General features: G+C 56.2%; 1 protein-coding gene across 3 annotated transcripts; it reads right to left on the bottom strand.

Moving 5' to 3' along the window:
* Positions 1–4,607: 4,607 nt before the first annotated feature.
* VEGFA (vascular endothelial growth factor A) lies at positions 4,608–19,774 on the bottom strand. 3 transcript variants are annotated; one of them, XM_077161909.1, is made up of 8 exons: positions 19,595–19,774; positions 16,415–16,466; positions 13,153–13,349; positions 12,295–12,371; positions 11,909–11,938; positions 9,933–10,004; positions 8,723–8,854; positions 4,608–6,538 (listed from the first exon to the last, which is right to left on the bottom strand). In XM_077161909.1, the coding sequence occupies exons 1-8, from the start codon at positions 19,658–19,660 to the stop codon at positions 6,517–6,519; spliced, it is 648 nt and encodes a 215-aa protein (XP_077018024.1). In that variant the 5' UTR covers positions 19,661–19,774; the 3' UTR covers positions 4,608–6,516. The 3 variants fall into 3 exon arrangements, with proteins under 3 accessions (XP_077018024.1, XP_077018025.1, XP_077018026.1); XM_077161910.1 differs by having other exon boundaries at positions 9,951–10,004; XM_077161911.1 differs by lacking the exons at positions 8,723–8,854; positions 9,933–10,004.
* Positions 19,775–22,618: the final 2,844 nt, after the last annotated feature.

Raw genomic sequence — 22,618 nt, 5'->3', positions numbered from 1 at the left:
CATCTCTGCCTTACATTTCTCCTTCCCAGGCAGATTATACAAACCTACTGATTCCCCTTCCCCACCCTCCCCTATGCCCTGTGTCCTAAGGGATAACATCCTGTGGTTGCAGATGAATTATCTCCCTCCCAGAAACTCTGAAACCAATCTGGGGGTGGGTGGGGGTGTGGGGAGGCCCTCCAAGTGTCGTCCCGGCCATCCGGTCTCTAGGCCGGCATATAATAAAACCATCCGAGTAAATGAGAGGCCATGGCTACCGAGCACAACAACACGGTCGCTATTCCAGGAGCAGCGAAGGATGAGGGGAGAAGGAGAGGAGGGAAAGGAAAAGATCCCACAGGCTTCTCCAAATCCCTCACGCTACTCTCTCCGGCGATTCTTCTAGCCCTCTACCCTCTCGCCTTCTGAGGCAGGGGAGGTCCACTTGCGCTTGGTGATAGAACTAAGTCCCTCCGCCACTCTAGAAATTTGGATAATGTTTTGTCCTGCCTGAGTCACCCCTTGTCCTGAATCTTCCCACCAGACAAGCCCCTGGTCTCTGATTCTCATATAAACACGTCCTTTCTTTCCTGAAGCTCCCTCCTCCGCGGCCTTCCAAGGCCTTCACACATACCAGAAACTCTTGAACAATAATAGCCCACATTTTGCCTATAACTCTTTAAATATGGGCAGGGGGTGGCATCTCTCTACTTAATGGGTGTTGTTTAGAGTGGCTCACCTGGGCCTGGAGCATCCAAAAGGGTGTCACTGGGTGAAAGGGTGGCTGGAAGAGCCAGGGCTGGCAGAGCCCCTCTTTCTCTCCACATGGCCTCTCTCTCCAGCAGGGAAGTTGGACTTCCTTACAGCATGGCAGCTGCCTCCCAAGAGGACAAAAATGGGACTTTCCATGCTTCTTATGGCTCAGGCCTGAAAGTCCTAGAACATCACTTCTGCCATATTCTCTTTGTCAAAATAAGTCATACGATCAGACCAGATTAGAAAGAAGGAGAAAAGACTCTACATCTTCATGACAGGAGCACGTGCAGGGCATGCCATCGTGGCATCAGGCTACCACAATGGCCCCCAAACACTGATCTAGAATCACCAACTGTTACACAGACCACCCTCCTGGCAGGAGGAGTTGTGGAGGTGAGTGGGCCGCAGGTTTCCCTGAAGAAGCAAGGAATCCAAAGGCCTTGGAGGGCTGTGGCCCGGTTGGGGAGCTCCTTAGAAGAAAGGGAAAGGGTGTCAGGCTGGGCAGAACAGACTGCAGAAGGAGCACAGTGCATCCCAGTGAAAACAGTCACCAGACTGGAGCGGAGGGTGTAGGTCCCACAGGCAGGAGCTGAGCTGGGAAGGGAGGGTAGGCCCAATGACAGAAAGCAGAGGCACCCGGGCTCAATGCCTTCCCTGGGCTTTGAGAGATTCCTTGTGAAACCTCTAGAAAAGTACATGAGACGGTCTTATACAACTGGCGGATGCAGCATTTTCATTTTATCCTTCTTTTCCCCATGGTCTATTTAAAGACCATTGCACTCTTTCAAGGCTGCATGTTGCAATCTCTTTCCTGCTTAGGTTTCCAATCTTCCACTGACCAGCCCCAGCCCACGGGGGCTCTCCCTGGAGACACCTCTTGCCTTGCCTTACCATGCTTGGAGAAGACTGGATTTCAGCCCTGGGCTTGGCCACCACCACATGCTCCCTTTCCTCCCCCTGTCCCACTTTCCTTCTGCCTGTTTGTATTCAGTCTAGACGATTCATTTTTATTTCTTGTTGTTCTGCCCTAGCCTGGGGCAGCTGTGGTGTGGTGGAAAGCGCACTAGAATTGGAGTCAGGAAAACTGGTTTAAATTCTGGCTTGGCCATTTACTGGCGGTGCATAAATTTGGGCAAGTTATTTACCCTTCTTGGGCCTCCTGCTTCTCATCTGCCAAGTGGGACTCATGAGCTCCATCTCCAGGGGGTGCTAAAAGGAGGACACAGGACGCGTCTCAGTCTCCACTCCCTGCAGACTGAATCTGAGCTCCCTTCTGCAAGCCGAGCCCTGCTCGAAGCCCTCCCTGTGCAACAAGGCCCTCCCACTCCCCCACCCCACCAGCTACCCCCACCCCCACGGTGCCAGCCCTCGTCCCTCTCTGTAGTCTTGGGCTAAAATCCTCATTCTCCAGGATTCGGTTTCAAACAACGCCAGTCATTTAGCACATGTTCATTAAGCATCTGCCATGCTCCAGGCACTGTCCTGGAGACATGACAAAGAACAAAACAGATAGAAATCCCTGCCCTCCTGGAGCTTGCCTTCTGGTGGGGGAAAACAGACAAAAGGGGGAATAAATTTTAGGGCTACACCATCTGATATGGTAGCTAATAGCCACCTGAGATGTGCGATAAGTGTAAAACACAACCAGATTCGTACGGAAAAGCAAAAAGGATGTAAACTCGCTCATTAATAACTTTTTTATTGATTAAATGTTGAAAGGCCATTTTCGATATATTGGGGCTTAATAAAATATATTAAAATTACTTTCACCTGTTTTGTTTTGTTTTTAAACGAAGCTCCTAGGAAATTTTAAGTTACATGTGTGGCCCATATTATATTTCTATTGTGCAGCACTATTCTGGAGTGTGTTAGAAGGTGGCAGGTGCTAAGGGAGAAATGAATGGATTGGGAAAAGGAGGGTCCCAGGTGCAGAGGGTGGAGAGAGGTCAATTTTAAATGCTGTGGTAAAGGTAGCCTTGCTGAGAAGGTAACATCTGAGCGAGACGTGAGGGTGAAGGAGCTGTATAAGCAGCGTCTGCAGGAAAGGTGTTCCAGGAAGAGGGAACAGCCTGTGCTAAGGTCCTGAGGGAGGGAGAGTACTGGCACGTTTGACAAGCCAATGTAGCTGGAGATGAGTGGCCAAGTGGGAGTTGGAAGTTGTCAAGATCAGAGAGGTGGAAGTGGCCTGGCGGTGCAGGGCCTTTTAAGGCTATTGTATAGATTTGGCTCTTTGAGTAAAACAGTCTTCAGAGGCTTTGCAGCCAAAAGGTGACATGATTTGGTTCATGTTTTAACTGGCTCACTGACTGTTGGGCGAAAACCCACTAAAGGGAAGTGAGAAAATTCAAATAAGGGAGGCCAGGTGGAGGTTTCTGCAAATATCCAGGTGGCAAAGATGAGATGACAGAGTGGTTGTGCGGATTCAGTAGCTAACAGATGTAAGAGCCAGCGTGAGGTAAATGCTTGGAAAAGGAGTGCACGGAACAGAAGCCCCATGAAGGCAGGACCATCGCCTGCTGTCTTCCTCATCGTACAGACCACAGTCTGCCCCAGGGCCAGGAGAGACGGGAAATTCCCTCCTCCTCAGCCCTCCTCCCCGCCCTGCCAGCGCCCCACACTCACAGCATCTCCCTGGAGAACTGCAGCAGCCTCCTGGTGGCCTCCCTGCCTCCTGCCTGTCGCACGGCCGCCCGGCCTCCATGGAAAACCACATCGGACGGGAGCGCCGCTTGTTTAGCACCTGTCAGTGCCGCTCACCCCTGCCAGTTCCAGGCGACTTCAGGCTTCTCTTGGCAGTCTCAACCCCTCACCCACTCCCTGAGCTCCCCCTGCCTGCCTCTGCCCTTTTCCTTCTGCTGGGGAAGGTGTCCCCAACCTTCCACACCCGCTCCCTGTTCTGCCCAGCTCTTCTACCCATCCTTAAAGGGGAAGCCTAGAGGTAAGGTCTCAAGAGGACTCCCAGGACCCACCCCCTCCAACACAATCCCAGCACCTGGATCAGATACCCCCATCATTTCATTCACTCCTCTATTATACCACTTATCTCGGACTTGCAGTTCTTTCTGTGTCTCCCCAGCCAACTAACCTCACCAGATCCTTGAGAGGTGGGTTCTGTTTTATTTATAACAGCATCCCATGCCCTAGCAAAATGGTTCACCCAATAAACACAGCTGGAAAGGAGATGAGAGCCTAGAGGAAGTGGCCTTGGAAGCACTGCTTATAAATGCCAAAGACACTGGCAGCTTCCATCCTCCCCACGACCAGGACAGGAGAGAAGAGGTTATGCAGCAAGAGGGATGGGAAGTCAAGTGGATAGCAGCCAGAACTGTGGGTCTATGTTTTAGAGGCTCAAAAAAAACCCAAAACTATGTAAAATTCAATTATATCCCGAGATCACAGCCCCTCACCAGCACCCCTTCCCATTCCCAGCCTGTTGAGACCTACAAGTTCCCACAGCTGAACCCAGCTCTCTCCTGTCCCCTGGGCATCAAGCTCAGACACATCGGCAGCTCCCTTCTTGGCCAAGGGATGGGAGCCTGGATCATGCAGCTCCTGAAGGTAGCTCTACCCGCCACAAAGACCCTCGGCTCCTTTCTAAGAAACTGTGCCTCTCATCACCCATTTCCAAGCCACCCTTCTATATCAAAGCAGGGGGTGGACATGTCCCTACTGGCTCAGCCCAGTCAGAAATGACTGGTCCCCAAGCACAATGAGGGGGGAGGGGTGTCCATCACATATCCTGCACCCTGGGACCTCTCCCTTTTCTGGTTTAAAGACAAGTGCCATGTTCCCCAGGGGAGGAGGGCAAGGGGGTAGGAGGAAGGCTGGAACAAGAACTCAATGGAGAAGGAGAAAAAGGAGGAGCTTCGAGATCAGAATTAAATTCTTTAATACAAAATGCTTTTTTACGATATATCTGTATTTCTGGTTGTTGTTTAAAAATAAATATGTACTACGGAATATTCAAAAAAACTGCACTAGAGACAAAGACGTGATGTTAATATCTTTTTTTTCCCCCCACAATTATTACGGACAAACAGTAGCACCAATAAATAAATGATAACAAATATTAAAATTAAAAAAGGAGAGAGATTTAGTATGTAGAATTCTCTATTTTTTCTTGTTTTGTTTTTACATATAAAAAACAGAAGAGCCATGTCTATTTTATCAGAATCACATATATACATAAACATATATATATGTATATATATATATATACAAACACAAGTAGCCAAATATATATATATATAGTATGTAGATGTATTTTGAAACCTTATTTCAAAGGAATGTGTGGAGGGGCGCTGGGGAGACTGGGGAGGGCAGAACTGAGTGTTAGCAAAATTAAATATTGTTTTCAGGACATGCTAGTGACTGTCGCCGATCAGGGAGCGAGAGATTAGAAATATGAATTTTCTACACAAAAAAACGGTACAAATAAGAGAGAACGAGAGAGCAAGAGATACATCTCATAAATAGTTGAAATTAAATATTAACCAAGAATACTGAAAAAACCCTACACTTTAATTAAATTAACTGTTTTAATTTCTAATTAAAAAGGAATATTAAATAGGTACCGTATATAAAACACTTTCTCTTTTCTCTGCCTCCGTGGCAGGCACGTGGGTCCTGCCCTGTCTCTCTAGGGCGGGAAGGGAAGGGTTGGGGACCGGGGTTAGCCACTCACACACACAGCCAGGCCTCCTGGGGGGGAACGCAACTAGTGGTTTTAATGGTCTGAGGACATCAGGCCCTTCCAGGCTGCACCCGGGATGGGGAGCAGGGAGAGGGCCGAAGCAGGAGGCCCCCCCCATTCCCGAGGGAAGGGTCTGCCACCAGGCAGCCCTCTCATCCCGCCAATGTCTTTCTTCTCTTCTCCAGGACATCTGTCATAGCCTCCTGGGCCTTGTCGATGCAGGTGAGAGGAGGCGAAGGCTGCCCAGGCTCCGGAATCTTCCAGGCAGTGCTCCTGGGGGCAGGATGTCCGTACAGGGTAGAGAGGGGACCCCCAAAGCACAGCAACGTCCCGAGGCTCCCCAAACGCCTGCTCAGAAGCCAGCCTCCTTGTCCCCGTACCTATGGTCTGTCTTTCTGTCTACCTGACTTGGGGTAGTGGCTCGGGGCCAAGGCTGGGTTTGTCAGTGTTCCCAGAAGAGGGCCAAATTTGCGCCCGTGCCCTGGCCATGCACGTTTCCAGACAGGGAAGGGAGTCCTGGCCTCCCTAAAAGGCATAAAGGATCGTGCCAGTCTCCCCTCCTTTTCTCCTCCCTGTCGGGATCTGGGTGGGTCACTCTCCTCCCAATGCAAGTCCACAGCAGTCAAATACATCCAGTGAAGACACCAATAACGTTAGCAATGTTAATTTAAAAAAAGAATATATATACTTCATATATATATATAAAATATATATATATTTATATATATATGCATATATATATAAACGTATGTATGCGTGTGGGTGTGTCTGCAAGAATCCCAGAAATAAAACGCTAATCTTCCGGGCTCGGTGATTTAGCAGCAAGAAAAATACAATGGCGATCCAATTCCAAGAGGGACCGTGCTTGGTCACCGGCCCGGGAATGCTTCTGCCGGAGTCTCTCCCTCCGGACCCAAAGTGCTCTGCGCAGAGGCTCCTCTTCCTTCATTTCAGGTTTCTGGATTAAGGATTGTTTTGTCGATGGTGCGGGGGCAGCTGCGTGGTTTCTGGGGTGTTCTGTATCAATCTTTCCAGGGGAGAGGTCTGGTTCCCGAAACCCTGAGGGAAGCTCCCTCCTCCAGCCCGGCTCACCGCCTTGGCTTGTCACATCTGCAGGGGGTGGGAAACAGAGCCTGGGGGTTAGGGCCAGGTGTGGAGACCCCGTGAGGCAGGCGGCTTCCCCCCGGCCCCAGCCCCGCCCCCGGCCCCATTCCTGGCAGCCCTGGGTGTGTGCAGCCCTCTGGCACCAGGGGAGCAGAGAGGGGACAGGGAGGGTGCACCCTCAGGGAGCCCCAACTCCGAGCAGGAGCTATCCTTAGAGGGCTCCTGCTCTGCCCTCTGGAGCACTCACTCTAGGTGAGACAAGACAAGAACGAGGGAACGTTTAACGTTTAACGAAGTAACAAATCAACAAATACCAAAGAACAGTCCCTACTCGACGTTTAAGAGCAGATGGGTGGTCAGAGCTGGTGTTCACCAGGAAAGTCTCCCTGCCGGAGAGTTCTCAGCCCAGGCTCTCTGGGAGTAGTTTGGGGAAGGATGGTGGAGACAGCATCCCAAGCGAACAAAAGGGCCCCATGTGGAGGCCTAGCTGGAGAAGCCAGCTGCAGGGGAGGAGCTGCCTTGGGGATGTGAGGGGTGAACAGGCAATGGCTCCCAACGCAGGGGCCGCAGCCACAGGGGCCCAGGGCTCCTGGGAGGTGAGGAGCGCATCTCCCTGCCCCAGGTCCTCCCCTTGCCTCGGCCACTAGCTGGCAGCAGTAGGTCCCAGGGTGCCAGGCTGCCTTTCCTTTGTAAAACACTGTTTAATTCAGGGTGAGGAGAGAGGCAGGTCTGTCACTGGGTCCTCCCGTCAGAGCACAGGGGGCCTCTAAGAACTTTCTCATCGTGCCTTTGCCCCTGGGCTGGCTGTCTTTTAGAGCCCCGACCTTTAGGAGAATCTGGGAATGGAGACCCCAAGTCTCCAATTTGAGGAACTGAAATTCCCAGGTACAGGCAAGCAGGGGCTGGGAGGAGTCTGTGGAGGTGAAGGGGAGCTCTCAGGTCACTGCAGACATCCCTCATCCCAGAGAGTCGCTCTGAAAAGTCACAGCAGAAGCCCCCAAATATCACGAGCCTTATCGTTCCTGAGGCCCCTAGAGGTGGAGAGACCCTGGCTCCAGCCCCGGAGTTATGCAGAGAACCCCTGCCCGCAGTGCTGCTACACACCTCCTGTCTCCATCTCGCACCGAGACAGACAGCACCCCACGCCAAACCCCGGGGCCACGTCCCCAGTGTCCCCAGAGCACTCGCAAGCCACAGAATACTGGCTGGGGTAGGGGTGGGCAGCCACAGTCCAAGGTCATTTTAAATGGGGCATCTGGACCAGCTGGGGGTACCCCTGGCCCTTCCTCCCTGGGTGCCGCTGACCCCAGGCCGGGGGTGCCCCGTCACCTAAGCACAGGCAGAGAGGTAGAGAGAACACCAGCCAAGGCATCGTAAACTTGCCAGCCCCTTTGCATGGCCATGTGCCCCTGCCCCAAGCATCCCCCTGGACACAATCATTCATGGATTTGACAACTTCCTTGGCCCCCACCGTGCCCAAGAGACAAAAACATATTGGGCACAAAGGTGAATCAGCCAGGCCTGGCCGTGAGGAATTCACAAGCTAATATTAGGCTGGTGGATGTGCTGCTCCTGGGTGCATTTGGAAATGTGTGGGGCTCTTCAGGGTTGTCACTGTGACTGGGGAAGGACAAATGGCATCTGGTGTTTCCAGATGCTAAACCTCCTACTACGTGCAGGAAGGACTGCCCAGCCATAAGCCACCAGCCAGCGCCCTGCCCAGCATGAGTAGGAAACTCCAGCCCCGTCCCCATGCAGGCTGCAGAGGGCTGTGGCGGGGCCCCCGGGAAAATGGGGTGCTTTGTGAAGGCTTGTGATCCACACTCCTGGAAGGGCCTCAGAGTTAGTAGTGGAAAAGTGATGACATCAGGACCAAAAAGGCCACCATGAGCAGGACCACGGGACACAACACACCACCACTTTAAGCCACGCTAGTCTACCCGTTCAGGCAGCCAGGGCAACCTCTGAGCAGGCACCACCAGGCCAGACCCAAAGCCCGCTGCTCACCACAGGGGCCTTGCGAGCAAAAGAAGGTAGCAGTCACCAGGCAGGCAGCTAGAAGCCAAGCAAGCGGCTGGCCCTTCTCAAGGGCTCTCTCTCTCTCTCTCTCTCTCTCTCTCTCTCACTCTCTCTCTCTCCCCATCTCTGCGTGAGGCCCTTCTCTGACTCGCTCGCCCTCTGGGAACCAACCTGCAAGTACGTTCGTTTAACTCAAGCTGCCTCGCCTTGCAACGTGAGTCTGTGTTTTTGCAGGAACATTTACACGTCTGCGGATCTTGTACAAACAAATGCTTTCTCCGCTCTGAGCAAGGCCCACAGGGACTGCAAAAAGGCAAAAGGAAAGACATCTAAGCTAGAGCGTCAGCAGAGAGAGAGAGAAAAAAAAACATGCGACACCCCCTAACATGTCCCAGCTGTACCCCCGCCCAGCTCATTGACCCCCCACGCCCTTCCATGCCCTAGAAGGATCCGAATGCTACAGCAAAGACAGAGAGAGCGGCGGAAAGAGGCAGCACTGGCTAGAAGGTTTGCCCGCAGAAAGAGGCGGGCACAGATGGGCAGAGAGTGCAGGGAAAGGGCTGCCATAAGGGGCGGTGCTGTGTCCCATGGAGACTAGAGCAAGTCTTGGGCCACAAAGCCCCAACTGCTGACAGCCCCCAAAGGGCACACTTTGACTCTTCACCTGCTGGGGATGACAGCCAGGGCCTCCTGAGATCACCAGGGGCCATGCTACCTTCTCCCTCTATGAGGGCTCCTGCCCAGGTCCCTCCATGAGAGGGGTGCTGAAGCAGGGTATGCTAGAGGTCAGCCTGGAGGCAGTGTCACAGGCTGGGCCCCACCACAGTCTCCAAGTCACAGGGAGGGTTCTGTGCGAGGAGGAGCCGAGGGACCTCCACAAATGAGGAAGGGGTGTCGTCATGGTGTCTGAACCCATTCATGGTGTCTGAAGGGTCCACCTTCAGCCAATGCTCATTTGCACCCCTTCCTCACACCACATCTGCCCTCCCCACCCCACTCAGCTTCCAGACAAGTGGAGAAGCCGAGAGCTGCGGAAAACAGTTGGGCGGGTGGGCACCAGCACCCGGCATCCATGCCAACGTGGGCCCGCCACCAGTGCCCAGTGGGTGAGAGAAAGTCGGTGCCCAGCCAAGCCAGCGCTCCCTCCCGGAGTCCTCCAGGCCCGCTCTCCCCCCCACCCCCCACCCCAACCCTGGACCGGCAACACCACCACCAGATCTACCCATCGGTGCCAATTAGTGGAGTGAGAGAGAGACCCTGGGGCCGGGAGGGGGGCATGACGGCGAGGGAGGGGGGGAGCGTCACAGGGTACTGCAGGCAGAGCTTTGATTGGGAGCCAGGGAGGCACCAGGGCATTAGACAGCAGCGGGCACCAACGTACACGCTCCAGGATTTATACCGGGATTTCTTGCGCTTTCGTTTTTGCCCCTTTCCCTTTCCTCGAACTGATTTTCTGGAAAATAAAAAAACAGAGACAGACAGAGAGAGAGCGAGGGGGACGGGGAGAGGAGAAGAAGCAGGGAGGAGGACAGGGTAGGAAAACCAAAACAAAGTCCTACAGGACCCACTTCCTGGGGAGAGGTGCGGAACGGGCAGGGGCCTCCAGGACAGCATGGCACACGGGCACGCCACCACGCCCTTGGGCAGCAGGCACTATCTTCTTTCCTCGCTTTGGCCACCCTGATGTGGCACACTCAGCCCCTGGCAAGGCTGTAGGTAGGGAGCAGAGACCTGGCGGGGAGGCAAGGACCTAAAGGCTCCCACGTTTATGGCAGTCCTGGGTTCCCATAGGGGGCAAAATCCCAAAGGCAGACTCTTTCCCCAGCAATCCTGTGCAAATCTGAGCTGGAAGGCCAGAGTCTGGGGAGAAAACCAGAGAACTGACTTAGGGGAGGGGGCACTATGCTTCAGACACCTCTGGCTCCAAGTGCAATAGCAGGGAGGTCCCTCTGGGGGCAAGGCCCTAGGAATCAGTGTGGGGGAGCAGCTACTTTGGGTGCAGGCACAAAACACAGGATGGCACATGAAGGGCACCAGACTGCCCAGTCATATCCCGGGCAGGAGGGGCAGGGTTGGGTGTCCTCAGAGCCCCGGGCAGGCAGCAGAGTGGGGTGGGAGTGGGGCAGGCGGGGGGAGGAGGGGCCGGGGTGTCACCTGGCAGGGAAGCAGGCCTTTCCCTGGCCTGTCAAAGCCTCTACACCAGCTCATCAGACTCTCTTCCAAGCCCAGGCGAGCCCCCCACCCTCCCTGCGGGCATCGCAGGCACCTGGAGAGCAGGCTCAGCAACAGGCTGTAGCCCGTCCCCCCTCAAGGGAACCAATGCCCTCCACAGCTGCTGGACCCAAGAGGAGAATGCATCTTAGGATGTCAGCCAACAGGGGGGAAATAAGGAGTGGAGGCAAGAAGGGACCAAGGAGAGGGACACATCTGTTCTCCCCTCTGGAGAAAGCACCGGAAGGCAGAGGGCGTCTTCAAACACACACACACACACACACACACACACTTGCTCGCTCTTCCTGAGCCAACTCTCCTACATCTCTGGTCTGGGAAGCTGGGGACTTGGGAAAGGGGAAAGGGGTGGAGGCCCAGGGGACCTCAATGTCCCCAGAATGCTAGGGGTAGACAGAGTGGCAGGGGAGGAGGGGGTGGAGGGAAGAATGGAGGTGCTCTCTCTCAGTCTCTGTTTCCCTGCAAGCTCATCCCCAGTGCTGGCTGCTCACCCCATTGTGAAGACTCACCACCCACACCTAGACCTGTCCCCTGACCCATTCCTACTCAACTTTCAGTCACTGAGCAATTGGAAGCTGCAGAAAATTATCAGGATTCAATTCTTTCTCCCTGGCCAGGAGGGCCGAGTGTCTCCTGCCCCACTTCCATAGGAGGGCATGTATCCAGGAAACACCCCAGTGTCCCCACACCCAAGAGCAATACCAAGGTAGCCACCACCAGAGGCCGTTTCCTGTGACATGCAAAAACTGGCCTCTCTGCCACCCACTCCCTCTCCCTGCTGTGGGTGTCCTGAGAGCAGGCCAGGGAGCCGGAGCCCACACTGCCCCACCACCATGCCAAAACAAGAAGTCTTGGCCAAGAACGACCTTGAGACCTGGAGGACATCGTCTCTTCCAAAGGAAGTTCCAGTCTCCAGGCTCGGTTTTCTTGCTAATTCGAGAGCCATATTCCTGGAGTTTGTTCCAACCATCTCACTGCTGCCACCACAAGTCCCCACGACACCAACTCCCTGACCCAGTGAGGTCATTCGATCACCCCCCCCGCCCCGCCCAGCAGAGGAAGCCAAGGTCCCCAAACCAAGGCAACAGACCACAGAGAGGGAGAAGTGCTAAAGTCATGGCCACTTACTTTTCCTGCTTTGCTTTATCTTTCTTTGGTCTGCAGATGGGGGAAGAGGAAAGAAGAAAACAGAGGAGTTAAGAAGGCAATGATAAGCTCAATGTGGTCATAATAACAACAGTAAAAATGTAATGTAGCATTGATAATGTATCCGCACTACTTCAAGCCCTTTACGTGAAATAAATCAATTAATCCTTATAACAGTGCTTTGAGGTATAGACTACTATTGCGTCCATTTTACAGATGTGAAAACTGAGGCACACTGAAGTAAACTGCCCAAGGGACACAGCTGGGAGGTGAAAATGGGCTAAGTCAACCATTATTCTTAACCCTGGTACAGAGCAGGCAGCCTATAGCTATTGGCCAAACAAATGAATGTGAGACTCCATCCTCACCTGCATTCACATTTGTGGTGCTGTAGGAAGCTCATCTCTCCGATGTGCTGGCCTTGGTGTGGTTTGATCCGCATAATCTGGGGGGGAGGAAGCAGATCACAGAAGTCAGTGACCCAGCCAGCCATACCCAGATGAGACACCCCCTCGGGCTCCTGCCCCTCAGCACCCAGGGGTTCACAGAGCAGGGGTGGGTGGTGGAGGCAGGGGGGCAAGAGGCTCTAGAGAGAAAGAGCCTCAGGCCCACCCCACTTCCCCCAACCCTGCTGACCTCAGGGACCCCTGATCATCTTGAGGGCTGAGGCAGCTACAAGGGTTGGCCAGGCTGGGAATTCGAGTCCTAGGTTCTCACCATTCCCCTTCCCTTCCCCTCCTTTCACCCCTGCTAGACCCCACCCTGACCCCTAGAAGCTACCTGAAAACCAGCCCATCCCCAGTGCCTCAGAGCTCCCTCCTCCTCCCTCCGCGCTGAGACAGGCCCCACCACCAGGCAGCACCAAAAGGTGAGCTTTGAAAACTCTTGAGGGCTTATCCGGGGTCCTGACCAGAGCCCTCAAGGAGAGAAGGATCTCGGGCTTCTCTCCAAGAGAGGGGTTTCTGTCACAGGTGTTCACCCCCTCCTGAGCCCAGGGAGCAAAGGTTCAGGAGGTCAGGGCTGCTGGGACGTGGACTGGGAAATGCAGGCTTCTCCTTCAGAGAGGGCAAGAGCCTCTGCCACATCTCATCCTGGTCCTCCTCATGCCAGGAGCAAGGCAAGGCAAGCCCTGGTCCTCCTCAGAAAAGCTTCCCCAGAAAGGACCAAAGCCAGACGCCCACCCCATCTCTGGGCCCACCCCGGCCTTCTCCCCCGCTGGCGCCCACCTGCATCGTAATGTTGAACTCCTCGGTGGGCACGCACTCCAGGCCCTCGTCATTGCAGCAGCCCCCGCACCGCAACAGGGGGACACAGGACGGCTTGAAGATGTACTCGATCTCATCGGGGTACTCCTGGAAGATGTCCACCAGGGTCTCAATCGGACGGCAGAAGCTGCGCCGGTAGACCTCCATGAACTTCACCACTGCCGGGGGATGGGGGGGACACATGAGCCCAGGAGTCACACAATGACGGCCAGTCCAGTCCTCAGAGAGGGTCCATGCCAGGTAAGTCCTGCCCAAACCCTAACTGAAGTCCCTCCTGCTGTGGTTGAAGTCCTTGCCTATGCTTTCCACCATTAACACTGGTGAAGGCCTGTTTGTAATCCCAAAATCACACACAGTACTGTCAGGTTCTGAGGGAAACGGCTTGCCATGTTGGATGATCCTGCCTCACTGTGACAGCCAAGCCAGTTCCTGGTTCAACCGTGATGCCAGAGGAGAATGCGAGCATGGGTATACCTGTTTGGGGTGGGGAGGTTTTAAGAACACTGCCCCTTGCTATATGTGATTTCCCCTGAATGGGAGAGCAGCCAGTTTGGCCGGCCTAGTCCTCATTTTCCTAAACTCTCCCCACAACCACTGCTATAGTAGTAATCATACCAACATCCATTTATTGAGCACTTATATGCCAGGTACTCTATACAGTATTCCATTTGCATCATCTCACACAATTCTCCCCACGAGTTATACTATAAGGTACTCTTAGGAGCCCCTTGGCTCAGAGAGGGGAAGGAACTGCTAATAAGTAGTAGAGTTACAATCACTGCCATCAAAGCCTTCCCAGGCCCAGGTCATGCGAAAACAGAGGGGAAGCTTCAGAGAACACCTTGACACCTGCCAGACCTGGTTTGAGAAGGTGGTAGGCAGCAGGACAGGGGCTGGGCCCACCTGGAGTCAGCAGGTGGAAGTGGGCAGGCATGCCGTGCAGGGCCCTGCCAGCCAACATAACCCCACCCAAGAGGACAAACTGCTTGCATCATGGAAAAAACGGTGCTGCCACCGCAGCCACCAAGCATTTCTAGAAGCTGATCTGGAGAGAGACCAGGGTAAAGACAGCTTCCCAGGCTGGCCGCGCGGAGCCTGAGGTGCATTGGAGCATGAAGGGGTAATTCTGGGCCACAGAGGCGGGGCTCTTGAGAATAAATAAATGCAGTACTCAGGAATGACTACTTCAAACTGTGGCCCTGCCTGCCCCTCCCCATACACGCCCCCACCCCTACCCCAGAGCAATTCTGTCCCTGAAAAGAGTTTCCTCCACACCAGAGGGAAGAAACAGCACCCAGCCGAAAGGGTGGAGGCTGGGCTCTGTCCATGGCTTGGTGTGACCTTGGGCCAGTCCCTCCCCTCTCTGGGTCTCACACTCTGCAGTTCCATATAGGAGTTAGACTGGTCTCTAAAGATGCACAGCTGAAAGCTAGAATGGGGAGATTTGCCTTCCATTTCCCAGTCCCAAGAATGAGTGCCTGTTTTTCCGCCCAGGTAACACAGGTTTGGCACTACACCAAGATAGCTAAGTGCACACCTGGTAGACCACCCCCCACCCCACCCCTCTCCCAGAGCTTCCCCACTGTTCCTCCCTCCATGGTGTGTTTTCCATGAAGGTGAAGGAAGGTGAGACCCAGCAGTGTGTATACAGTCGGATAAATGTGGTTGGAGATAAGGTGAGGAGAAGGCTACAAGTGTGAGAACAGAAAGGAGAACCGTATGAGAACCCAAGCCAGGCTCCGGCCAGCCTGAGACCTCTACTTCCTCTATCCAGACAATGGGCGCAGAATCCTTCACTATCCCCAAAGGGTTAAAGAATCAAGGAAAAGAAAAAATGATACAGGGCTCTGATAAAGTCATTTTCTTAATCCAAGTCTACATGGAAGAAGAGGACTGATCAAGAATACCGGGGCTGACATTTCATCATGGCTGGGGACAGAGGTGGTCCAGGGGGCCCCAGAGGGGACGGCAGAAAGGTCTGGCTGGGGCAATGGCAGTTGGCAGTTGAGGATAAAAAGACTTGGATTGGGAATTCTTTTGAAAAGCTTCTCACTGGAATCCCCAAGGCCGATAGGAGGTGAAGGGGGGCAACTTCTCCAGCACCCTTCCCACTCTGGCAACTGCCTCCCGGGAAAGCCATCCTCCTGTTGCACCGGGTGTGGACACATATACACTCCAACACGAGGCTTCTGTGGTTTTCCTTATTTATCGGAGACAACCTTTTCTCCAGCAAACAAAGAGCATTTGTCTTGCCTCTCCCAGACCACGGGGACGGCTGGGAGGCCGAAGGAGGGCACGCTGGGAGCCTGTGGAGCCTGTCGGTGGCCCGGACTGCAGAATGGCTGGGAAGCCGAGCCTGGGTCAAGGAAAGGGCTCCCAGGAAGGGAAGGAGGCAGAATCCGGTGGACATCACCTCTGGATCCAGGGACTGAAAACGCTGGCCTTGGCCGAGACCCCAAGCCACACTGGATCTGGCTCAGGGAAACTCACCTAGAAGAAGACCCCAGGGCCTTTCCTCCTCAGAGCCCACGTTGCAGGGGGGAAGTGGGCAGGGCATCCCCCAAGAGAAAAGGGAGGATCCCGCACTCCAAACCAGGGAGGAACAAAAGGCAGGCTGCTTCGGGGGCTGGGCAGGGGGGCGGGGCGCCGGGAACTACAGCTAGCCCTCTGCTGGCCCCGGAGGGAAGTTCACAGATCCCAAACCTACTGCACGCGCACGGGTGGCTGGAGGGCTTTCTCCAACCCCCAGGGCATGCAAACTGGGGAAGAGGTGTCCCTCAAGGCCGGGTGCTTTGTACCTTCGGCTTCGCGGGAAAGGTCACAGCCCCCACCTAGTATAGACCTCACAGGTGGGGCACCGCTGAGTAGGAGGTGACATGGAACACCCATCCTCCCCTGGGAGCAGGGAGGACCAGGGACTCCTCCCTAGACATCTTGGACCCTAAAACACTGTCTTTCTGATCTACGCTCACACCTCCCTTGCCAAATAAAATTTTATTGGGAGAAGAAGAAAAAGACAACTAGTCCTAGTCTTGCAGTGGCCTGAACAGGGGAGAGAGAATCCTCAAGAAACGGAAGGGTTAACTTCATGATGCCCATCTCTTTCCTGATCCCTATATTCCAGAGCTCCTCCCCCCATCTCCAGGCCTAAAAGGAAGGAACTGGCCAGCCCCACCCTCCCCTTGAAGAACAGGATCCCATCCAAGAGCCAAGGGGGACTCACCTTCATGGGGTCTCGTCTCTCCTCCTTCAGCTGTAGGGGCAGCCTGGGACCACTGAGGACAGGACAAAGAGTGAGGTGTTGGCATCAGGCAGGGGCACAAAGCCAGCCACCCGGCCCTCTTCCCTCCTTGCTTCCCTTCTCGCCAGCAGCCTCTGGCTTCTCCAAGGCTTCGGAGTGGCCCAGGGCACAGCTAGGGTCTCCCAGCAGGCACAGGGCATGCCCACCACCCCTGGCCTGCTCCGCTTCTGAATCCGTAGAAGTTAAAGACCAACCAGGTTGTGAGGAGCGGGCAGCTCACAACTCAGGAGGGAAGCACCAGAACGCTTCCCCATGCAGACAGACGCCCTGCCCCAGTCCCACATTTCCTTCTCCTTGCTCTCATTGTTACTGCACCAAGAGAACAGAATCGCCCCAGCCCCCCTGATTCCTTGCTCCAAAGCCACGGTAAGTATTAAGGTCAAACGGGAGGACAGATTTGGACAGGGGCAGGAAGGAAGGATTGGGGGCAAGAAAAACAACATGGTGACCTTCTCCTGCTGACATGACAAATACCAGGGTGAGCTGGTGTTGGAGAGGGAGGGGGTTGCAGAGGACCGAAGGGCACCAACCACCCTCCCCCACCTAAAGTCTTCCGGTTGTCAGGAATAGTCAGCACACCCACAGGTTGCCTAGAGGGTAAAAACCTGGGAGGAAATGCTGGCGGGCAGGTGCAAAGTTTCCCCCTGCACAAGTCCCTCGAGAGCCTGACCATACTTCCAAAACCTCACCAAACTCCCACCCCTACCTGGCTCCGTGGTTTCCTCTCCCTCCCAAAATGAGGGGGTCCCAAGCCCCTCTCACCTGGTAGCCTTTTGTGCCTTAGCATTGCCCAGCCCCTACAGGGCTCCCTGCCTTACCCAGGCCAGAGCCCCCACCCCCACCCCAATCCTTCCCACCACCTCCCCTCCATTCTTCCCCTCCCCAGAAGCTGTGAAGGTCAACAAGCTCAGCCCTGTGGACCTTACAGCCCAGCCCAGGCAGAGGGTTCTCCCAGTGCTTCTAGAGGGTCTCTGGTTCTCGGCAACTCCCCACCCCACCTGCTCTAGTGGAGCAATCCGGAGCAGCAGGGCTGCTGAAAAGAGGTCCCATGTATCTTTCTCCTCTTACACTCTCAATGCACCCTAGATCCCATGGCCTTACCCTAGGACCAAGGTCAAAGGTAGCCCCTCTCAAGGAAAGATAACGGTTCCCAGGCTCCCAGTGGGACGGCCTCCCACTGCAGCGCCCTCAGGGACCCTCTGGAGTCTCTACCTCTGTCCCTCACCCATCCCCACGACAGCCCCTACTGACATTCTCCCTGTGCCCTCCACTCCTTCTGGGCCCCAACGAGGAAAGGAAACAAAAACTTCAGAGCCCCCCCACCCCGACGCTAGGCCAGGGGGCACTGGGAAGGGCAATTCTGGGCCGGGAGGGACCAGGTGCCCTTCTCTGGGGGCCTCTGAAGGTCACACTGTGGCCAGGCAGCCACTCCTCCCTACCCCCCCCCACCACCACCCGGAGGCCTGGAGCCAAGGCCTTGGTGCCAGGGTCTGAGGAACTCCCAGTGGCAGCAGGGACCCCTGCCCATTTCCCTTCTTCTACCCCTCTCCAAGGGGACTTTGTGGCTGATGGAGGGTCTAAAGAAGGGTCCGCTTAGATGGCTGTGAGAAGCAAGCAGGGTGGGCAAATTTGGAGTTTCAAAAAGCCACCTGCTCCTGCTGCAGTCTCTGTTCCAATAGCCCACTTCACCAGGACAAAGTGTGTATGGAAGGCTCTGGGAGTAGGTGTCCACCCTACTATTTTCCTTCTCGGTTACCATAAGGATTTTGGGGGTGAGGGGGCTGTGCCCAAGGCAGTGGAAAGCACAAGATTCACTTTCACCTGTCCCAGAGGTGGGGATTGGTTCAGGGAGGGCTCTTCCCACACTTACCCATGTCACAGCAAAATTTCAAACCATTTGCAGAAAGTGGTAAGTGGGGTAGGTTACATCTTTAAATCCTCTCTTCACCCACCCCTCACAAAGCTCAAGCCCCGATCCACTCAAAAAGTGGGCATAGGGGGGCTTAGGAAGCAGACTGTCAGCATTCTGTGACTTTAGGTACCGTCTGGACAAAACACCAGGGTGGACTCCTGGTACCCCGATTTCTGACAGTAATCATCTTTACTCAGACGCTGGGGGAGGAAAGGGGCTAGGTGCGGGCTCCCCGGGAGAGCCGGTGAAAAGATAAAGGCTGGCAGGGGCTTCTCTTCACACTAGAGAGGAAACGGGGAAAGGGGTGTCCGGGAATTCCTCCTAGGACAACAGCGGAGAAGGGGCTGGGGACAGCGGGAATGGGTAGCGGTGGGTCAGCAGTTCTCCGGGCTGGGGCTCCCTCGAGAGGTCACCTTCCCACGGAGGACCGGCGGGGGGAGGGGCGCCACTCGCCCCCACGGGCTCCCGGCTCGGGCCGCGGCAGCTCCGGGAACACGCGGCCGGCCAGGCCCGGGCTGATGTAATCGGCTCCGCGCCGCGCGCGCCCTGCCGGGCGGGGGAGGGCGGGCACCGAGCGGGACGCGAGCGGGGACGGGCGGGGGTGGCGCGGCGCAGGTGGCCTGGCGGGGAAAGGGGGGTCCCCGCAGTAACCCACCCCAAAACTTTTCTCAAACTCGCGGCAAGGGCCGAAGAGGCCAAACGGCAGTGACAGCGAGCCCCCTCTCTTGCCTGAGCCCTCCCCCAACCCCTCCAGCTCTCTGTCCTCCCAGGTCCAAGGTCCGAGCACCCCCTCCCCGCTGGGCTCCGGCTCCCGCCCCCTCTGCTCGGACTTCTAGTCGGTCCGGGACCCGCGGCCGAGAGCAAACTTCGGCCGCCCGCGGTAACCCAAGCCCAGCCCCCTCGGCCTCCTCTGGCTCCCGCCCTCCGCTGGTCGGCCCAGATCGTACGTGCGGTGGCTCTGGTGGGTGGGCAGGGCCCGCGTGGGCGGCGAGACTCTATCCTGGTGCCCTCCCACCTAGTGCGCGCTCCCCCTCCCCCTACACGCACGACGACAGAAGGGGACGCCGCGCGCCCGGTGCCCATGGACCCGCGTGGGGCACGGATCCCCCACGCGCGCGCTCGCATGCACGTCCCCAGCCGAGAGAGGCGCTCGCAGCAGCCGGCGGCGCCAGGCGGGTACGGCCGCTTACCTTGGCATGGTGGAGGTAGAGCAGCAAGGCAAGGCTCCAATGCACCCAAGAGAGCAGAAAGTTCATGGTTTCAGAGGCTCGGCCGGAGCCCGCGCGGCTGGCGCTTCCTCTCCGGCTCGAGCTGCGGGGTGGCCCGCTCTCCTCCGCGCCGAGACGGGCTCCTGTTCCTCCCGGAGCCGAGGCCCGGGCCGGGGCCTGGGGCGCGCGCGCGGCTGGGGCACTGTCTGCGCACAGGGCCGCCTCACCCGTCCATGAGCCCGGCTTCCGAGCGCCGAGCCGCCGCCGCCGCTGCCGCGGCCCCCTCTCCTCCTCCTCTTCCTTCTCTTCTTCCTCCTCCCCCTCCTCCGGCTGCGGTTCCTCCCGGCCGGAGCTAGCACTTCTCCCCGCTCCGCTCGGCTCGGCTCCCCCGGAACGGACCACAGCTCCTCCGGAGCGAGAACAACCCAGAAGTTGGACGAAAAGTTTCAGTGCATCGCCGTGAGCCCCGACCCCCTCCACCCCGCCTCCACGCGCGGGCTCCGGCTCCTGCCCGCGGCTCGCCGCCGCGTCCACAGTCTGCTGCCCGCCGGGGAGGAGGTGGGCGCTGGGGTGGGGGGCGGTGTCTGTCTGTCTGTCAGCGCTGCTGGTCCGATGAGGGATCCGGAGGGGGAGGGCTCAGGCCGCGCTCCGACAGTCACCCCCAAAAGCAGGTCACTCAATTTGCCCCTGTCCCTCTCGCTGCTCGGTCGCACGCTCTCTGACCCGGTCTCTCTCTTCCTCGACTTCTCTCTGGCGCTCTTGCTACCTCTTTCCTTTCTCTTCTGGTTTCCAAAATCCGAAGTGATTTGGGGGAGTAGAGGAGTAATCCCCCAAACTGTCGGCCCGATTTAAGTGGGGAATGGGAAGCACAAATAAATTAAAACTGGAAAGAATACGGTTTTTTTTTTTAATTTAAGAAAAAAAGGAGGGGGAATAAACCCCAGACAAACGAATATCAGATTCCACTGCGGAGACCCCTGCCCAGTGACCCTGCCGGTCAGTCCGCCTCGCCGCCGCGTCTCGCGACAGAGCGCCGCTGCCGCCTGCTCCGCTCGCCCCGAGCGCTGCAGCTTCCTAGCAGCCCGGCGGCCCCAATCCTCTGCGCTGCTCACCGCTACCAGCGACTTCAGAAAAGAAAAAACTCTGGCTCCGCCCCGCCGGGGCCCCGCCTCAGGCACGCCCCGAGGGTGGGGACAGGCCGAGGTCCCGCCCTAGCCGCTAGTAACTCGCGGCGGTGACTCGCCCTTCCCCCCCCCCCCCCGAGACATCCCCAAAGCCTGAGCCCCCAAACTAGTGAAGGGAAAGCTCGAGGAACATTTAGGTTCATAGTCTAAAATAACCCATTCCATCCCCCCTCCGCCCCGAAAATCTGCCCAGAGACGCAGACTCCCGCGGGGCACTGGGGGGGAGGGAACAGGAAAGTAAGGTTGTGTGCGGACAGGGCCCGAGCTCTCCTACTCTGGGAATATTAGGTGGGGAGAGTGGAGCCAGGATAGAGACGCATAGGAAAAGGAGACATAGATCTAACTGGAATCCTGGAGTGACCCCTGGCTTTCTCCCCCCTCCAAAACGCTCATCAACATACACACATATACACACATACATTGACTGACACACTTCGTTCTCACTCTCCTGCACACGCAGCTCTCCCAAGTTCATTCTGCTCGCCGTGAGCATTTCCCCGTGGTGGCCGAGCGCCCCCTAGTGACTACTGTCTGCACACCCCAGCTCTGACTCAAGTGGGAATGGACCTCAGGAACAGGGTGGGGGAGTACACTCCTAATCCCCACCCCCAAGTTCTGACCTCCCAAGCAGTCGCCGTTTTCCCGTGGCCCCATGCTAGACAGTCCGGTTCTGGGCACAAGGGGAACAATGTTCAGCTGCAGAATGCGCCCATCTGGTGCTCTCCTCTGTCCTGCAATCATCGGAGTGAGCTGCAGCCGACGGGTTGGGGTGACTGGGGTCCTTGGGGAAGTGTCCAGGGAGGCTTCCCTGGGGTAAAGAATTTGGTGCCAAGTTTGTGGATCCAAGAATGGGAAGCTGTGTGGTTCTGGGGTTAGTCAGTGGCCTGGAGGGAAGAGGACCTGTCGGAGCCCACGTATGCACTGTAGAGTCTGGCAAAGCCCAAAGGGAAAGGCAGCTGGGCAGACAGAGGCCCTTGTTCGTGCTGCCTCCCCCGGCCCCCAGATGTTGCCAGGGAACTGAGGCCAGGGGGTTGGTGGGGGCCGGCGGAGGCCAGGGCCTGAGTGATGATTCAAACGTACCCACCAGCACTGAGGAACGTCTGTAGGCCAGCTGCCTGGAGCTCCCACCAGGCTGGGGGCCAAAGTTTCTATCGGCCCCAGCCCAGTCTCACAGTGAATCTTCTGAACAGAACTGGGGGTTCTCCTTAGCCTCCATCTATTGTCCCAGGATGCCTTGGCTACTTCTCCCAGCTGGCAGCCTCTCCTCAGCCCACTCCCTTCCCCTAAATTCATCTTCTCTCCCATCTTCCCCGATTCCCCATGCCCCTCTACCCTAAGTACTCCCCAAGGCCCCCACCTAACCCTTGCATATAGGGACCAGCCTGGAAAAATTCCTGGTTGGGCTTTGACCCAGCTGTTCCCAGCCCCCCACCCCCCACCCCAGGGAAAAAAAGGGGGGCTCTAATACCTGTGGGAAGAGAGAACCCAAGCAGTCTCATTATCCATTTAGGCCTGGGGCTGAGGTAGCCTCTGCAAAGGCCTGGGTGGAGAATGGAAATGCAGCAACTTCCCAACCAAAATGACCCAAGGAGGTTACTCAGCCAGGCCCTTGCCTTAGCACATGGAGCTAGGCTCCCCTCTCAGTACCCCAGTTCGATGGGAGGCCCCCATGAAGAAAGGGGCTGGCTCCCAGCCACGCCATCATACCCTTTCCATCATGCATGCTCCAGTCCCATCTCCACCACCAGACAGTTCCCCTAGTAGCTGAGAACAAGATCTTTTTACAGTGAGTAAATGTGTGTTTCCTGATTCCCTGCCCAGG

This window comes from Tamandua tetradactyla, chromosome 5 (assembly GCF_023851605.1).
Source record: "Tamandua tetradactyla isolate mTamTet1 chromosome 5, mTamTet1.pri, whole genome shotgun sequence".
In the NCBI taxonomy this organism is placed as follows: Eukaryota; Metazoa; Chordata; class Mammalia; order Pilosa; family Myrmecophagidae; genus Tamandua; species Tamandua tetradactyla.
Note: the sequence above shows the minus strand (reverse complement) of the source record. Positions and strands in the feature narration are given on the sequence as shown.

Excerpts from the sequence above, each read along its gene's own strand:
- VEGFA (XM_077161909.1), bottom strand. The coding sequence starts at position 19,660 with ATGAACTTTCTGCTCTCTTGGGTGCATTGGAGCCTTGCCTTGCTGCTC. Across the intron at positions 12,372-13,152 it reads AGTTCAACATTACGATGCAG|ATTATGCGGATCAAACCACA; the intron begins GTGGGCGCCAGC and ends CCTCCCCCCCAG. Across the intron at positions 11,939-12,294 it reads CACCACAAATGTGAATGCAG|ACCAAAGAAAGATAAAGCAA; the intron begins GTGAGGATGGAG and ends CCCCATCTGCAG.